Source organism: Giraffa tippelskirchi, chromosome 9 (assembly GCF_054371585.1).
Source record: "Giraffa tippelskirchi isolate mGirTip1 chromosome 9, T2T-mGirTip1v1.2.pri, whole genome shotgun sequence".
NCBI lineage: Eukaryota > Metazoa > Chordata > Mammalia > Artiodactyla > Giraffidae > Giraffa > Giraffa tippelskirchi.
In genome coordinates this window covers 97,628,936-97,643,140 of record NC_137283.1, presented here as the reverse complement: position 1 = coordinate 97,643,140, position 14,205 = coordinate 97,628,936, and the positions used below count along the sequence as shown (strand labels likewise).

General features: G+C 36.2%; 1 protein-coding gene across 1 annotated transcript in view; it reads right to left on the bottom strand.

The window, feature by feature from the left end:
- Positions 1-14,205, bottom strand: part of TBC1D32 (TBC1 domain family member 32) — a 201,950-nt gene that overhangs the window by 59,913 nt on the left and 127,832 nt on the right. Inside the window, exon 27 of the mRNA XM_081530498.1 lies at positions 5,790-5,915. Coding sequence (XP_081386624.1) covers positions 5,790-5,915 — 126 coding nt within the window. The remainder of the gene's footprint in view (positions 1-5,789; positions 5,916-14,205) is intronic.

Below are 14,205 nucleotides of genomic sequence, written 5' to 3'. Positions count from 1 at the left end.
ATGTCTCTGTTTCTGCTTAGAGCAGTCTGTACTTTACCTGTATGTTTCTCATTTTCTTAAGCTGATTTACTAGCACTTTGATACTATCAGATAACGTACATTATTAAAGATTGTCTCCTTACTGTATATTTGAAATCATACCTGGCTGGGATAAAGGAAAGTGTTATAGGAATCATATCCAGAGATAAATGAGCAGACTTTAAAATTACTTTGTGTAAGTACATTTATTGACATGGAAAATTCTATACAAAATTGTATTGAGTAAAATGACAAAAGAAAATAGTATGCTAGGTATTAACTCTTTGGGGCTAAGAATAATAGTGATAATCTTATCCTGCAGAGATTACAAGGCAAATTTCAGTTTCTTCATTTGGTTTATGATTTCTAATTTTCCTAGAACGATCATATATTTCACACAATAATTTAGTTGCTAAAAGGTTAATATTAGAATCAAAGTAGTAACAGAGGATATGGATGAGAAAGAACAGATTTTAAAAATTTAATAAACTCTATAAGACATGGTAACCAAATACGTGAAAGTCAGAAGATGAAAGAGCTAAGTCAAGAAGAACTAAGTTGTTCCCTTCAATTATTGTACTAGGAACAGGCTAGTGACTACAAGCAGAAAAAATGCAAGAAGAAGAACATATTTTAATACTTTCCATGGCATCTCATACAGATAAAATCTAAATGGCAGGACAAAATGAGAATACTAGATTAAATGCTCAGAGGAAAATTTTTTAAAAAGTATATAGCCAGAAGTAAATTTGAAACAATAAAAATACACCCTCCCCCCTTTTTTAAGAGGACTCTTGATTCCTGTCACCTTAAGTGATTATGTGGCAGATCTAAGGCACAATTCAGTTCAGTTCAGTCGCTCACTCATGTCCGACTCTTTGCAACCCCATGGACTGCAGCATGCCAGGTCTCCCTGTCCATCACCAACTCCTGGAGTTTACTCAAACTCATGTCCATTGAGTCAGTGATGCCATCCAACCATCTCATTCTCTTCTCCTTCGTCCCCTTCTCCTCCCACCTTCAATCTTTCCCAGCATCAGGGTCTTTCCCAATGAGTCAGTTCTTCGCATCAGGTGGTCAAAGGATTGGAGTTTCAGCTTCAACATCAGTGCTTGCAATGAATATTCAGGACTGATTTCCTTTAGGATGGACTGGTTGGATCTCCGTGCAGTCCAAGGGACTCTCAAGAGTCTTCTCCAACACCATGGTTCAGAAGCATCAATTCTTCAGTGCTCAGCTTTATTTATAGTCCAACTCTCACATCCATACATGACTACTGGAAAAACCACAGCTTTGACTACATGGACCTTTGTTGGCAAAGTAATGTCTCTGCTTTTTAATATGCTGGCTAGGTTGGTCATAGCTTTTCTTCCAAGGAGCAAGAGTCTTTTAATTTCATGGCTGCAGTCACCATCTGCAGTGATTCTGGAGCCCCCCAAAATAAAGTTGGTCACTGTTTCCATTGTTTCCCCATCTATTTGCCATGAAGTGATGGGACCAGATGCCATGACCTTAGTTTTCTGTATGTTGAGTTTTAAGCCAGCTTTTTCACTCTCCTCTTTCACTTTCATCAAGAGGCTCTTTTAGTTCTTTGCTTTCTGCCATAAGGATGGTGTCATCTGAATATCTGAGGTTATTGATATTTCTCCCGGCCATCTTGATTCCAGCTTGTACTTCATCCAGCCCAGCATTTCTGATGATGTACTCTGCACGTAAGTTAAACAAGCAGGTGACAGCAAGGTACAGCCTTGACGTACTCCTTTCCTGATTTGGAACCAGTCTGTTGTTCCATGTCCAGTTCTAACTGTTGCTTTCTGACCTGCATACAGATATCTCAGTTCCCCCTCAGTCAGTCTCTCCCATCAGGAAGCTTCCATAAGCCTCTTATCCTTCTCCACCAGAGGGCAGACAGAATGAAAACCACAATCACAGAAAACTAACGAATCTGATCACATGGACCACAGCCTTGTCTAACGCAATGAAACTATGAGCCATGCCGTATAGGGCCACCCAAGATGGGCAGGTCATGGTGGACAGTTTTGACAAAACATGGCCCAATGGAGAAGGGAATGGCAAACCACTTCGGTATTCTTGCCTTGAGAACCCTATGAACAGGATGAGAATGCAAAAAGATAGGACACTGAAAATGTCCCCAGGTCGGTAGGCCCAATATGCTACTGGAGATCAGTGGAGAAATAACTCCATTAAGAATGAAGAGACAGAACCAAAGCAACAACACCCAGTCGTGGATGTGACTGGTGATGGAAGTAAAGTCCGATGCTGTAACGAGCAATATTGCATAGGAACCTTGAATGTTAAGGCATTCCAGGTTAACATGTTAATATTAACATGTTAATGTTAATCTAAGGCACATTTTTGCTCAAATTCTGTCTCCAGTACTATTCTCCCCACTAAAAGGAACCAGAATTACTTGAACTACATTTAGGAGCCAGAAACATGAGTGCAGATGACCTCACTGCTGTCACGCCAGGATTCTTTCAGAGAAAAACAGAAAAAAAATAAAACAAAATTTAAAGGACAAAGAGGGCATCTTAAACAAAAACTCTTAAAAGTCCAAGTAGTAATAATTTGGGTATTTGAAGTATAGAGTTAGACAAAATGTATTACAGTTACAAAGCATACCAGTTTCCAATATTATCCATAAGACATGTTATATATGTTATTTAGTGGCCAACTCCAATTAAATGAATTCTACACTGTATGAGTGTGTGCTTCAGTCATCTTTGACTCTTTGCAACCCAACAGACTGCAGCTGGCCAGGCTCCTCTGTCCTGGGATTCTCCGGGCAAGAATACTGGAGTGGGTTGCCATGCCCTTCTCCAGGCGATCTTCCCAACCTAGGGATCGAACTCATGACTCTTATGTTTTCTACAATGGCAGGTGGGTTCTTTACCACTAGCGCCACCTGGAAATCCATATTATCAACACTGGAGAACAAAAACAGGAAGAATATACCTGGAACACACTTAATTGTATAATTATTAGGTCACAAAAGACTAGTGGGAAATAAGGATTAGAAGATAATGTGAAAAACAGAAACTTATTTTTATAGAGAAATTACTCGAGGAAGATATAAGAGTAGAAAAAAATTAAACACGCAATTGATGATGGAATCTAATGTTTAGAGTGACTAGGCAACAAGCAGCTAGTGTAGTAAACTCAGCAGAAACTAGAAGTCAATCAGACCTACAGGAACCTTCCTGACAAGAAGAAGAAAAAAAAAGAACTGTGGAATGATTTATATTTTAACAAAGAAAAAGAGGCAGTCCATGAATACATTTGAAATTCAACCTAATGGATTAGAGTGTCTACCTATGTTCTCTCCTGAAGTTGAATGAAATAAACACATGAAAATGAATGAAATTTATAGAAGTTCAGGGAACATGTTGTAATTAGTTCTATGTTAGGAAAAAGGTGTTGGATATAGCTGGGGGTGGGGTAGAAGGTACACACAGAACAAAAATAGGGTTACGAAAAAGAAAAATGTGACTTACGTTTTAAAAAATTAACTACAGCCTGTGGGTCTTAGGTCGTATAATGTATTGCTTCTCCCAATGACTCACTAAAGTAAGTGCAGGAATATCATACAATTGCACATCTACATGGTCTCATTTATTCTTATAAGCTGAAAACCTGGAAAGAAAACTCTGGAAACAGCAGGAGCCCAAGCTGGAGAAAGCTGGAATATCTCTCTCCTGATAGCTGTCTAGACGGCCCGGGTTTAAAATCAATTTGGAACGACTACTGATAGATTGCTCTCTCCTTATCATTACCTACAAAAGGAGAGTAGCTGCCTATAGCAGGGAGCAGGACAGGGAGTCAACGAGTAGGTTCTCATTAAGTTCTTGTTAACTGAATTTCCTTTGTCTACCTCCTTTTGGATTCAGAGTATATAATTTATAGAGAATTTAAGACATTCATTCACTCATTATCATAATTATGAAAAATATTAATGGAGGTACATGGTATTCATTGTGCACTGCAGGGTTTTATAGAGAGATTTTGGGAGAAACTGCAGCATAAGTAATGATAATTCAAAAATCTTTGGTTCTTGATAACTGTAGATTGCTTATATTTAAAACCCAAATTGGATCAGATTATAGAGTCAGCCTGTACATGTGCATGAACATAGACAAATAAATCAGCATGCTTGCCTTACAAAAGCATGTATTTGTTTAGTGTTTCTCCCTTGAGCTTACCCCCTAAACTAGTTCAACTTTTAGCTTATAAAAAGAAAACTATGCTATGAGATTGGATATATTAAAAATATTTTTCATCTTCTATCTCATCAGTATTATGCTCACCTGGGTTTATTTAATAAATGTTTACCTCCCATGTGCAAAACATTAGGTGCTAAAGAGAAAGTGCAAAGAGGTACTAGTGTCAACTGATACTGAGCATGGTTTCAGTGTCAGATTGTTGGGTTAACTTCTTGGGTCTAACACTGTGGACTGAGCTTGTTACCTAAAATTTCCAGGCCTTTGTTTCCTTATCCATAAAATGCAGACTGTCTTATAAAGTTGCTATGAAGAGTAACTGAATTTTGTGTAACCAACTAGACCTTGCTGGGCTAAGATCTATTTTTAAAAGTAGCTCACAGTCTAATGATGGACACAGTATCAGAGTAATGTAAAACTAAGTCCAAGACTTGTGGGAAGTGCCCAAGATTCCAAACAAAACATGGTTTTAATGATAATGTTCTGCTCCTTTATCCTGTTTCAGAGTTGTGAATAGAACTGAAGAGGTGATTTCTCTTTTGTCTTATCACTATCCCTCTAAGAAAGGAACTCAGAAAACTACACCTTCAGTTACTGTGTTTAAATAATATACCAATCTGCTGTTTTCTCATTTTGTTCTGTACCTTTTGGCATTTGCAAAATCTATTTTAAGCATTTTCTGTTATGCAACCAGTGACAAACATATATATGTGTATATATATATTTCTAATAGCCATTTTTAAAGTATTTGGGAGGGTCTAAAACAGCTGAACTGCTCATTTTATACTAAAATTTTAGAGAATAATGTTTGATTTTCTTGCCCTAAAAATATAATTTCTCCAACAAAATATAAACTTACTTTTATTTCCCATTTTTAATTTTATAGCAACTGATACAAACAAAAGAACCATAAAGCATGACTGACTGATAAATAGGGCAATTATTTTTAAGTTACAACTTTCAAGAAATCTAGCTTATATTGACATTAAAACTTATTTCTTGGAGTATCTTGATTCAAGATAATGTTAACTGAAACAAGGTGATTTTACAAAACCAAGCACACATATAAATATCTGAGTATAAAACAACTTGCTTTCTGGTCTAGAAAACATAGCTATCCCCCCGCCCCACACCTCCCTCTCCCCACGGCAAACAAATTTCCTTAGGAGTCACTAAATTTATTTGGCTAGATGTGGCAGAGTTTCAAAATATGTCAAAACATTCAATAAAGTTCCAAAACAGAATAGTACAGTCAGGTGAAAGCTGGTGAAATCAAGCAAACTATTACCTAGGCAAGGTAGATTTAGCTTAACAAGACCTCTGAGACAGTATAAAAAAAAAAAAAAAATCTGCATAGTTTCTCAAACTTTAATTTTTGTTCTCTAGGATCACAAATTTCCCAGAAGTCAATGGACTTCTGGAATTAATGTTATGTATTCTAGATATACCAGTATTAATCTTCAGGAAACCACAGTTTCTGTTAATAAACTTTTCAAGCCAAAAAAACCCCACAAAAATTAAAAAAATACTCACCACCTCCACTGATTATATCAGGTTTGGCCTTCATTATTTTGCAGAATTGTCTTCGGCAGTTTTCTATCCATGCAGTTTGTTTATCAGATATTTTGAAGCACAATAAAAGTTTGCCAAGATCATTGTCTAATAAGAAAGATACCTTGTTATGCTATTTTAACAAAACATGCTAGATACACTGAAAAATAAGTATTAATGTTAATAATGTAAACAGTTATAAGTTCCAGGAAAAGTATTTTATATGGGTTTCAAAAGGAAACAGACATTTTTCTGTAATTATATCTTATACCATCAAACTGCTATCACCATGTTTATCAAAAACTCATAAAATGGACTGATTTATAACCATTACTCTTTCTTACACAAACATTATTCATTACTGAGTATTTGATTTAATACACAGTGCGGACCTTAAGATTTCACCACAGAGACTGATATAAACATTATACTAATTCTTCATATACATTCAGGTGCAGTTTTATTCATTTCTTTAATGCAAAAAGAAAGCATAAATGTAGAAAATCTCTAGTCATTTATTTATTTCCTCTTTTTGGTAAAAGAAAAAAAACTAGGCTGAGAATGAATCATGCTAAAAAAGCATGCACGCACATCCTCAGTCCAACTCTTTGCAACCCTTTGGACTGCAGCCCACCAGGCTCCTCTGTCCATGGGATTCTCCAAGCAAGAATACTGGAGCAAGTTGCCATTGCCTCCTCCAGGAGATCTTCTGACCCAGGAATGGAACCAACATCTCCTATGTCTCTTGTACTGGCAGGTGGATTCTTTTACCACTGAGTTACCTGGTAAGTCCTGCTAAAAGAGCATCTATTGCTAAAATATAACTTTTCTTCTTTCTTAGCAATTTTATGAATATGGCAATATTAATTTTATCTTTTCCTTTTATTCCCATGAGATTTTTCCATCTTCTATGTTAATTATATTCCCATCAGATTTTGCAATTAGAAAACATCTATAAATATATTGAAGATTTAGGTGTCATTTAAAAAAGATATACAAGTACGGATACATATAAGCATATATACTTTTTACACATACATATATGTAAAAATTCAAAGAGGAGGAAAAAAAAAAATCTCTTCTCTCTAGAAGAGCAGAGGGTGGGGGGATAGACAGTCACATGAACTCATACACTGTACCACTTTCCTTGAAGGAGGTTTTGGGGAAAGAGGAACAAGAACATTTTCCACATATAAAGTCAAAGGCCTGATTGCTTCTGCCAAACATGGTTTGGAACACTATAAAATACAGCCACCTAAGGGGCTAATGAATTCCACCAAGAAAATATCAGTAGTCAACTTAACACTAAAGAGGATTTCAACCAACTCCTGGTCCTTTGAAATGAAAACAATTATAATAAAGAAAGTAAATACTTATTCTTAAGAATTAAAAAAAAAATAAACTTTTTACCATACTAAACTATTTTATTTTTCCATCTAATTTTTGTAAAAATACATTCAATAAACATGTATGGAATTTCTATGTGGCTATAACAATCTAGACAGACAAAGTCACAGGCCCTCATGAAATTTATATGTGTGTGTATTTGTGCATAAACAGACAGGAGTATAACTGAGTATAATCAAGATATATTAATACATATCATTCCAATGATCTAAGCTGGTTTTATTTAGCCCTAAAAAAGAAGCTACATATCCTCACTCAATCCTCATGGTTATCATATACAAAATTATATGATTGATTGTACAAATCATAATTCATGTAACTATTTCCACATTTGACAATTAGGTCACCAAAAAAGCCTTCTCATATCAAAACTACAGAAATATTCTTTTGTACAAACATTATGAGTATACAAGGGGCTTCTCAGGTGGCGCTGGTGGTAAAGCACCCACCTGCAAATGCAGGAGACATAAGAGACGTGGGTTCAATCCTTCAGTTGGGAAGACCTCTTGGAGAAGGAAATGGCAACCCACTCCAGTGTTCTTGCCTGGAGAATCCCATGGACAGAGGAGCTTGGTGGGCTATAGTACATGGGGTTGCAAAGAGTCGGACATGACTGAAGTGATTTAGGATGCATGCACATGAGTATACAAATGTATCAAATATATGCACACTCATAAATATACATATAAACCAGAAAGAACTGTTCTGTTGGAAGAATGTATAATTCTGATACTTAGTAGTAATCTAATATATTCTCTTTAAATCTCAAGAGCAAAATGATCCTATAATATTCCATAAATGGCCTCAATCAGAGGCAATATCCAGAGAAAAATGAAACTGATTTAGTCAAAGGAGAAAATTATTATTTTTAATAAAAACTCAAAACCTTTAAACAAGAAGCATCACATAATTTTGTTGATAATTTTGTTGGAAATTATATTATTAACAGCAGAGTATTAATGTTAAATGCATCTTGATAAAAGTTAGGTAAAAGACAACTGAACAGCATTAAATGGAAATTTTATAGTTTCCATTTAGAACATCTACATTATTTATTTCTTAAGAACAAACTATCTAGAACCTACTAAGAATCACTAATTATTTGTACCTCTTAATCCCCTTTACCTATCTAGCTCCACTCTATAAGTATAAAGTAAGATACAAGGATATAATTATAGCACAGAGAATGCAGTCAAGATCTTATAAAAAAACTTTATATGGAGTATAATCTATAAAAATATTGAAGCACTATGTTGTACACCTGAAACTAATATAACACTGTAAGAGTCAGTTATACTTCTATAAAAAATCACTAGTGGTACATGACTGAAAAGACAAAAGCAGTTTGTTTTTCATCTTTGTTTCCTTCTGTGTTAATTCTTTCTATCCATGTGTGACCCTGTCTTTTAAAAGCACCACCATCCCTCAAGGCGAAAATGTCCAGAAAGCTCTTTTGTAAATTACTTGCTATTTAAAAATCCTGTTATCTTTTCTTCTTCCCTCCTGCCCACACCTTCTTCTTGCTCTCCTGTCTCTCTCCTTTCACATTTGCTATTCCATTTTGCTCTTGCATCTCCTTCCAAGGAAAAGAGCACAGACACTAGACTGTAAACAGTCCTGAAGCAGTAAATGTGGTATGCATCTGAACCTACCAACTGGGAGAAAGGCTGAAAGACCCAATTTAGTACCTAGAAATTTGATTTGAGGCAATTAACAAATGCTGAGGTGGAGATAGAGTACCTAGAAGACTCAGAGAGAGAACTTTGTATCATTATAACCTCTGGTTATGGTTTCCTCCAGCTCTCAGTGGGAATGTGAGCTCTTCAACGTGCATATATCACAGCTAATAATATTTAGTGATTTGATACATTTACTGAAAATTTGTATCTGTAATGTTAACAAGTTTGAGGAAAACAATTCCTATATTTCCCCCCTCCAAATCTGGGATCAAATGAAAAGTAGACAGGAGGAGACAAATGGAGTTCAAAATATCAATGCTAGTACCATAACAGCTAAATTAAGCACCTTAACTTGGATCTCCTGCCACATGGACTTAACAAATCTCTCCCCTGCACTGAAAAAATATATTCAATCATAGACAGTGCTGAGACAACCAAAGGACTCTCCTGATTGCTCGTTAGGAAAGCTACGAGTATAACGCTAACTGAAAAAAAACTGGTTTAAATAAAAATTAATGAAAAGATAGGTTAACTTGGAAATACAGCCTTTAAGTAGTCTAATCCAAGATTTTTCATTCCTTCTCCAAAATTCACCTACCAAACATTTTTCCTTCCTAACTTAGTGCATAATAAGTGAGGAAGTCCAGAAAGAGGCCAGTAACTTTACTCTAGCAAAAGCCCTTGGGGATGGAGAATAAGGCAAGGAGAAATGGAATCACAGGAATGGTATCAGAGGAACACAACAACTCTAAATCAGTGATTTGGGGAGTAGAACAAACCTGAACAATACATAAAATTTAATGTTTACCAAAATTTCTTGTTTATCATCACATAAAAAATTTAAAAACGCTAGTTTTGCTTCTGGTCATGATGGAGAAACTGGAAATATACTTACCTTCCTGCCATAAATAACTCAAAAAATGGTTAAAATATATCAAAACACTGTTTTCAGACACTGGTCAACAATAGGCAGTATAGGACTGTCATGTCTGAGAAAAGGAAAACTAACAAAGTACCTTTACAACTGGGCCCTGGTTTTTTCTAGAATTACTTTCAACATCATTATGCAGGAAGTGGGGCACTGAGTTAAAGAGACAGAAGTCAAACTGCAGAGAGACTGAGGAGACTAAAATTTGTGGAAGAGGGAGAACAAAGAAAGAACTCCAGAAATCTGTATAAGTTTTTGTTTAGGTGATTGCAAAGAATCGGCTGTGCAGATGAATAGTGAAGCTCCACAAGGCTGGGCAGAGAACACAAACAATTCTCAGAGTATACATACGGCGAGGAGACGTGCAAGTTACAGAAAGACTATGAAGAGTCCTCCTCAACTACAGAGTTCCACAGACCAAAAAAGTTAAACCTTCGTAAAAGAGTTAAATTAGCCTTAAAGTAAAGACACGGGGCTTCCCAGGTGGCGCACTGGTAAGAATCCGTCTGCCAATGCAGGAGATGCGGGTTTGATCCTTGGGTTGGGAAGATCCCCCACAGTAGGAAATGGCAACCCACTTCAGTATTATTGCCTGGAGAATTCCATGAGCAGAGAAGCCTGGTGGGCTACAGTCCATGGGGTCACATGTAGTCAGATAGACTGAGTGACTAAGCACACACACACACAAAGACAACTTTACACTCACCCTAACAAAAACAATGAAAGCCCTGAATGATCAAACTGATTTCACAAGTAACTTGACTGCATGGCCCAAAACGTCCATTACTCTTTAAAGAAAACAAAATCTAGCACTCAACTATGTAAAGTTAATAATGCTCAAAGTGAAAGTGAAAGTGAAGTCGCTCAGTCGTGCCCGACTCTTTGCGACCCCGTGGACTTTAGCCCACCAGGCTCCTCCATCCATGGGATTCTCCAGGCAAGAATACTGGAGTGGGTTGCCATTTCCTTCTCCAGGGGATCTTCCCGACCCAGGGGTTAAACCCAGGTCTCCCGTATGGCAGGTAGACGCTTTAATCTCTGAGCCACCAGGGAAGAGAATAATGCTTAATATTCAATTAAAAATTACTAACCAGTAGTTAAATCAATTAATATAAAGACACAGAAAGGACCTTGCTGATACAATTACCAGGTAAAATCTTTAAAGCAGTTGTTTTTAAGAAAATACAAACAAAAAGTGATATTAAATCAAACTGTAGTTAACCTATACTGGAATCCTCCTGAGTAAAATGGTATATATAAATGGTACATTTAACAAACTAGATGAATCGTGAACTCATTATGCTTAAAGAAATCAAGCACAAATAAAGTATCTTACGTGAGTCTATCTGTATGAAGTGCTAGAATGGAAAAACAAATCTACAGCTGTAGTTCTTAAATGGGCTAAGTTTTGCTCCCCGTATTTCATAATGTCTACAGACATTCCTGGCTGGGAGGGGTGGGTGCAGAGAGAGACTTCAATGGGTATCTAGTGAGCAGAGACCACGAAAGCTGCCAAAAAATCGTACAATGCACAGGACAGTTCCTTCTAGCAATATGCACTTTTTACTCAACCCACTTACTTACTTACTACCACTGAGGAAAATAGGAAACCTCAAGTTTCATGTTTACAAAATTCAATTACAACTGATAATATTTCATAAACCCTAAACCCTAAAATTCTCTCTTACGGTAAGTACTATAATCTTTTCATACTTGATAATATTGTATAATTTGTTTCTCAAAAGATTACTATATAGAAGGAAATATTATACTTATTATCACAGATAATGTAAAAAGATAGAACCTCTATTTCAAGGACAAGAAAAATGTAAGCTCAATATAAATGCAAAGAAAATCTATGCAAAAAACTTTTAATATTTCTTTCCAAGAGTATCAGACATGCCAAATGCCCATTTTATACAGAATATCATAAACAGCTACTATAAAAGAAACAAAATAAACAGAAGATTTAATAAATTAACATGCAACAGATTCCCAGGCTTAATTTGGAAAGTCACCCATCTATTAGACCGAAGCTTATTTGTGAAATATTTGCTTCCAATTTGTGTTTCTGCTTATCTTTTCTTCTTCCATGCAGATTAATACAGTTGTGCCACTTTATTCTTAATATTTACAATATTTAAGGAAAGACTCTGGAGTAGTCTCGAAGAAGCAATTGAAAAGATGCTTAAATTCTCTATATTAGTTCTCCCTACATTTCTCAATGTTCAGTTCAGTTCAGTTGCTCAGTTGTGTCCAACTCTTTGCGACCCCATGAACCATAGCATGCCAGGCCTCCCTGTCCATCACTAACTCCCGGAGTCCACCCAAACCCATCTCCATCGAGTCAGTGATGCCATCCAGCCATCTCATCCTCTGGCGTCCCTTTCTTCTCCTGCCCTCAATCTTTCCCAGCATCAGGGTCTTTTCCAATGAGTCAGCTCTTTGCATCAGGTGGCCGAAGTATTGGGGTTCCGCTTCAACATCAGTCCTTCCAATGAACACCCAGGACTGAACTCCTTTAGGATGGACTGGTTGGATCTCCTTTCAGTCCAAGGGACTCTCAACAGTCTTCTCCAACACCACAGTTCAAAAGCATCAATTCTTCAGTGCTCAGCTTTCTTATAGTCCAACTCTCACATCCATACATGACCACTGGAAAAACCATAGCTTTGACTAGTCAGACCTTTGTTGGCAAAGTAATGTCTCTGCTTTTTAATAGGTTGGTCATGACTTTCCTTCCAAGGACTAAGCGTCTTTTAATTTCATGGCTGCAGCACCATCTGCAATGATTTTGGAGCCCAGAAAAATAAAGTCAGCCACTGTTTCCACTGTTTTCCCATCTATCTGCCATGAAGTGATGGGACTGGATGCCATGATCTTAGTTTTCTGAATGTTGACCTTTAAGCCAACTTTTTCACTCTCCTCTTTCGCTTTCATCAAGAGACTCTTTAGTTCTTCTTCACTTTCTGCCATAAGGGTGGTGTCTTCTGCATATCTGAGGTTATTGATATTTCTCCCGGCAATCTTGATTTCAGCTTGTGCTTCTTCCAGCCCAGTGTTTCTCATGATGTACTCTGCATATAAGTTAAATAAGCAGGGTGACAATACACAGCCTTGACATACTCCCTTTCCTATTTGGAACTGGTCTGTTGTTCCATGTCCAGTAGTAACTGTTGCTTCTTGACCTGCATACAGGTTTCTCAAGAGGCAGGTCAGGTGGTCTGGTATTCCCATCTCTTTCAGAATTTTCCAATTTATTGTGATCCACACAGTCAAAGGCTTTGGCGTAGTCAGTAAAGCAGAAATAGAGTATCTAAATTCTCACACTGTCTTTATTTGGTTTGAACTGTGACTTCTTAAACCTATGACATTTATATTTTATAAAGATTATACTTCACTTTAGAATTATCATACCAGTTTTCATTTTAATATGTGATAATTAAGCATGTACTATAGGAGGTATCAGTGAAGAGTTTTTTTAAAAAATGAGCAATTAGTTTTCCTTTGCACCTAAACTAGCAGGTGATTTATTTCTCCTAGTTGCCACTGATGTTTGTTTCAAACATGCAAGAAGTACATGAAGAGTTTTACCATTCAAAAGAAAACACTTATTCTGATTTTTAAACTAAGTATCTCAACAACTACAGCTCAAGATTTATGACATTGGAAAGGAATCATAATCATATTTTTCTATTCTCTCAGTTAACAAGATGATGCCAAATAAAAGCCATTTACCTTTTATCTGCAGAAAATAAATTTTAATTCCAAGGGTAGAAACAATACAGAAAGAAAAAAAAAAGAGAAAGTGTCTGACTTGACATAAAAACCTAGATAAATATTTGATAAAAAGGAGAATTCATCACCAAAAATATTTATAGACTATATGTGTAAAACATAATACAAAGTCTTTCAAAATCAGAACAAACAATACCTGTCATCATGCTGCATTACATTTTATGTAGTACGTATTATTTTTCAAAGCACTTTGTTTTTCTCGTGGGATTCTATTTTTGGTTGATTGGAGGAAGAGTGGTAATCCTAAATCTTACATAATTTATCAGAATAGGAATAAAAGCAATTCAACCTACTCATTTGTTAATTTGGCAATTTTCATTCTTTTATTAAAATGTAGTTGCTATTATATATTATAAGTCATCCCATTCTCCTTTTTCTCTTAAGCTCATTTTTACTTCAGAACATTCTTAAGTTTACTTGCATCAGGAGTTACTAATATGTTTGAGGCTTTCAATGAATAGCCATTTGGATTTCTAAGATTAAAAAAAAGCCATCACTGCCAGTGGCCTGGCCATGAAAGACCTTGTGAATCAATGCTGTGCTTCTGCTGGCCCTGTTAGGGATATGAGAAACATAAAGGCAATTA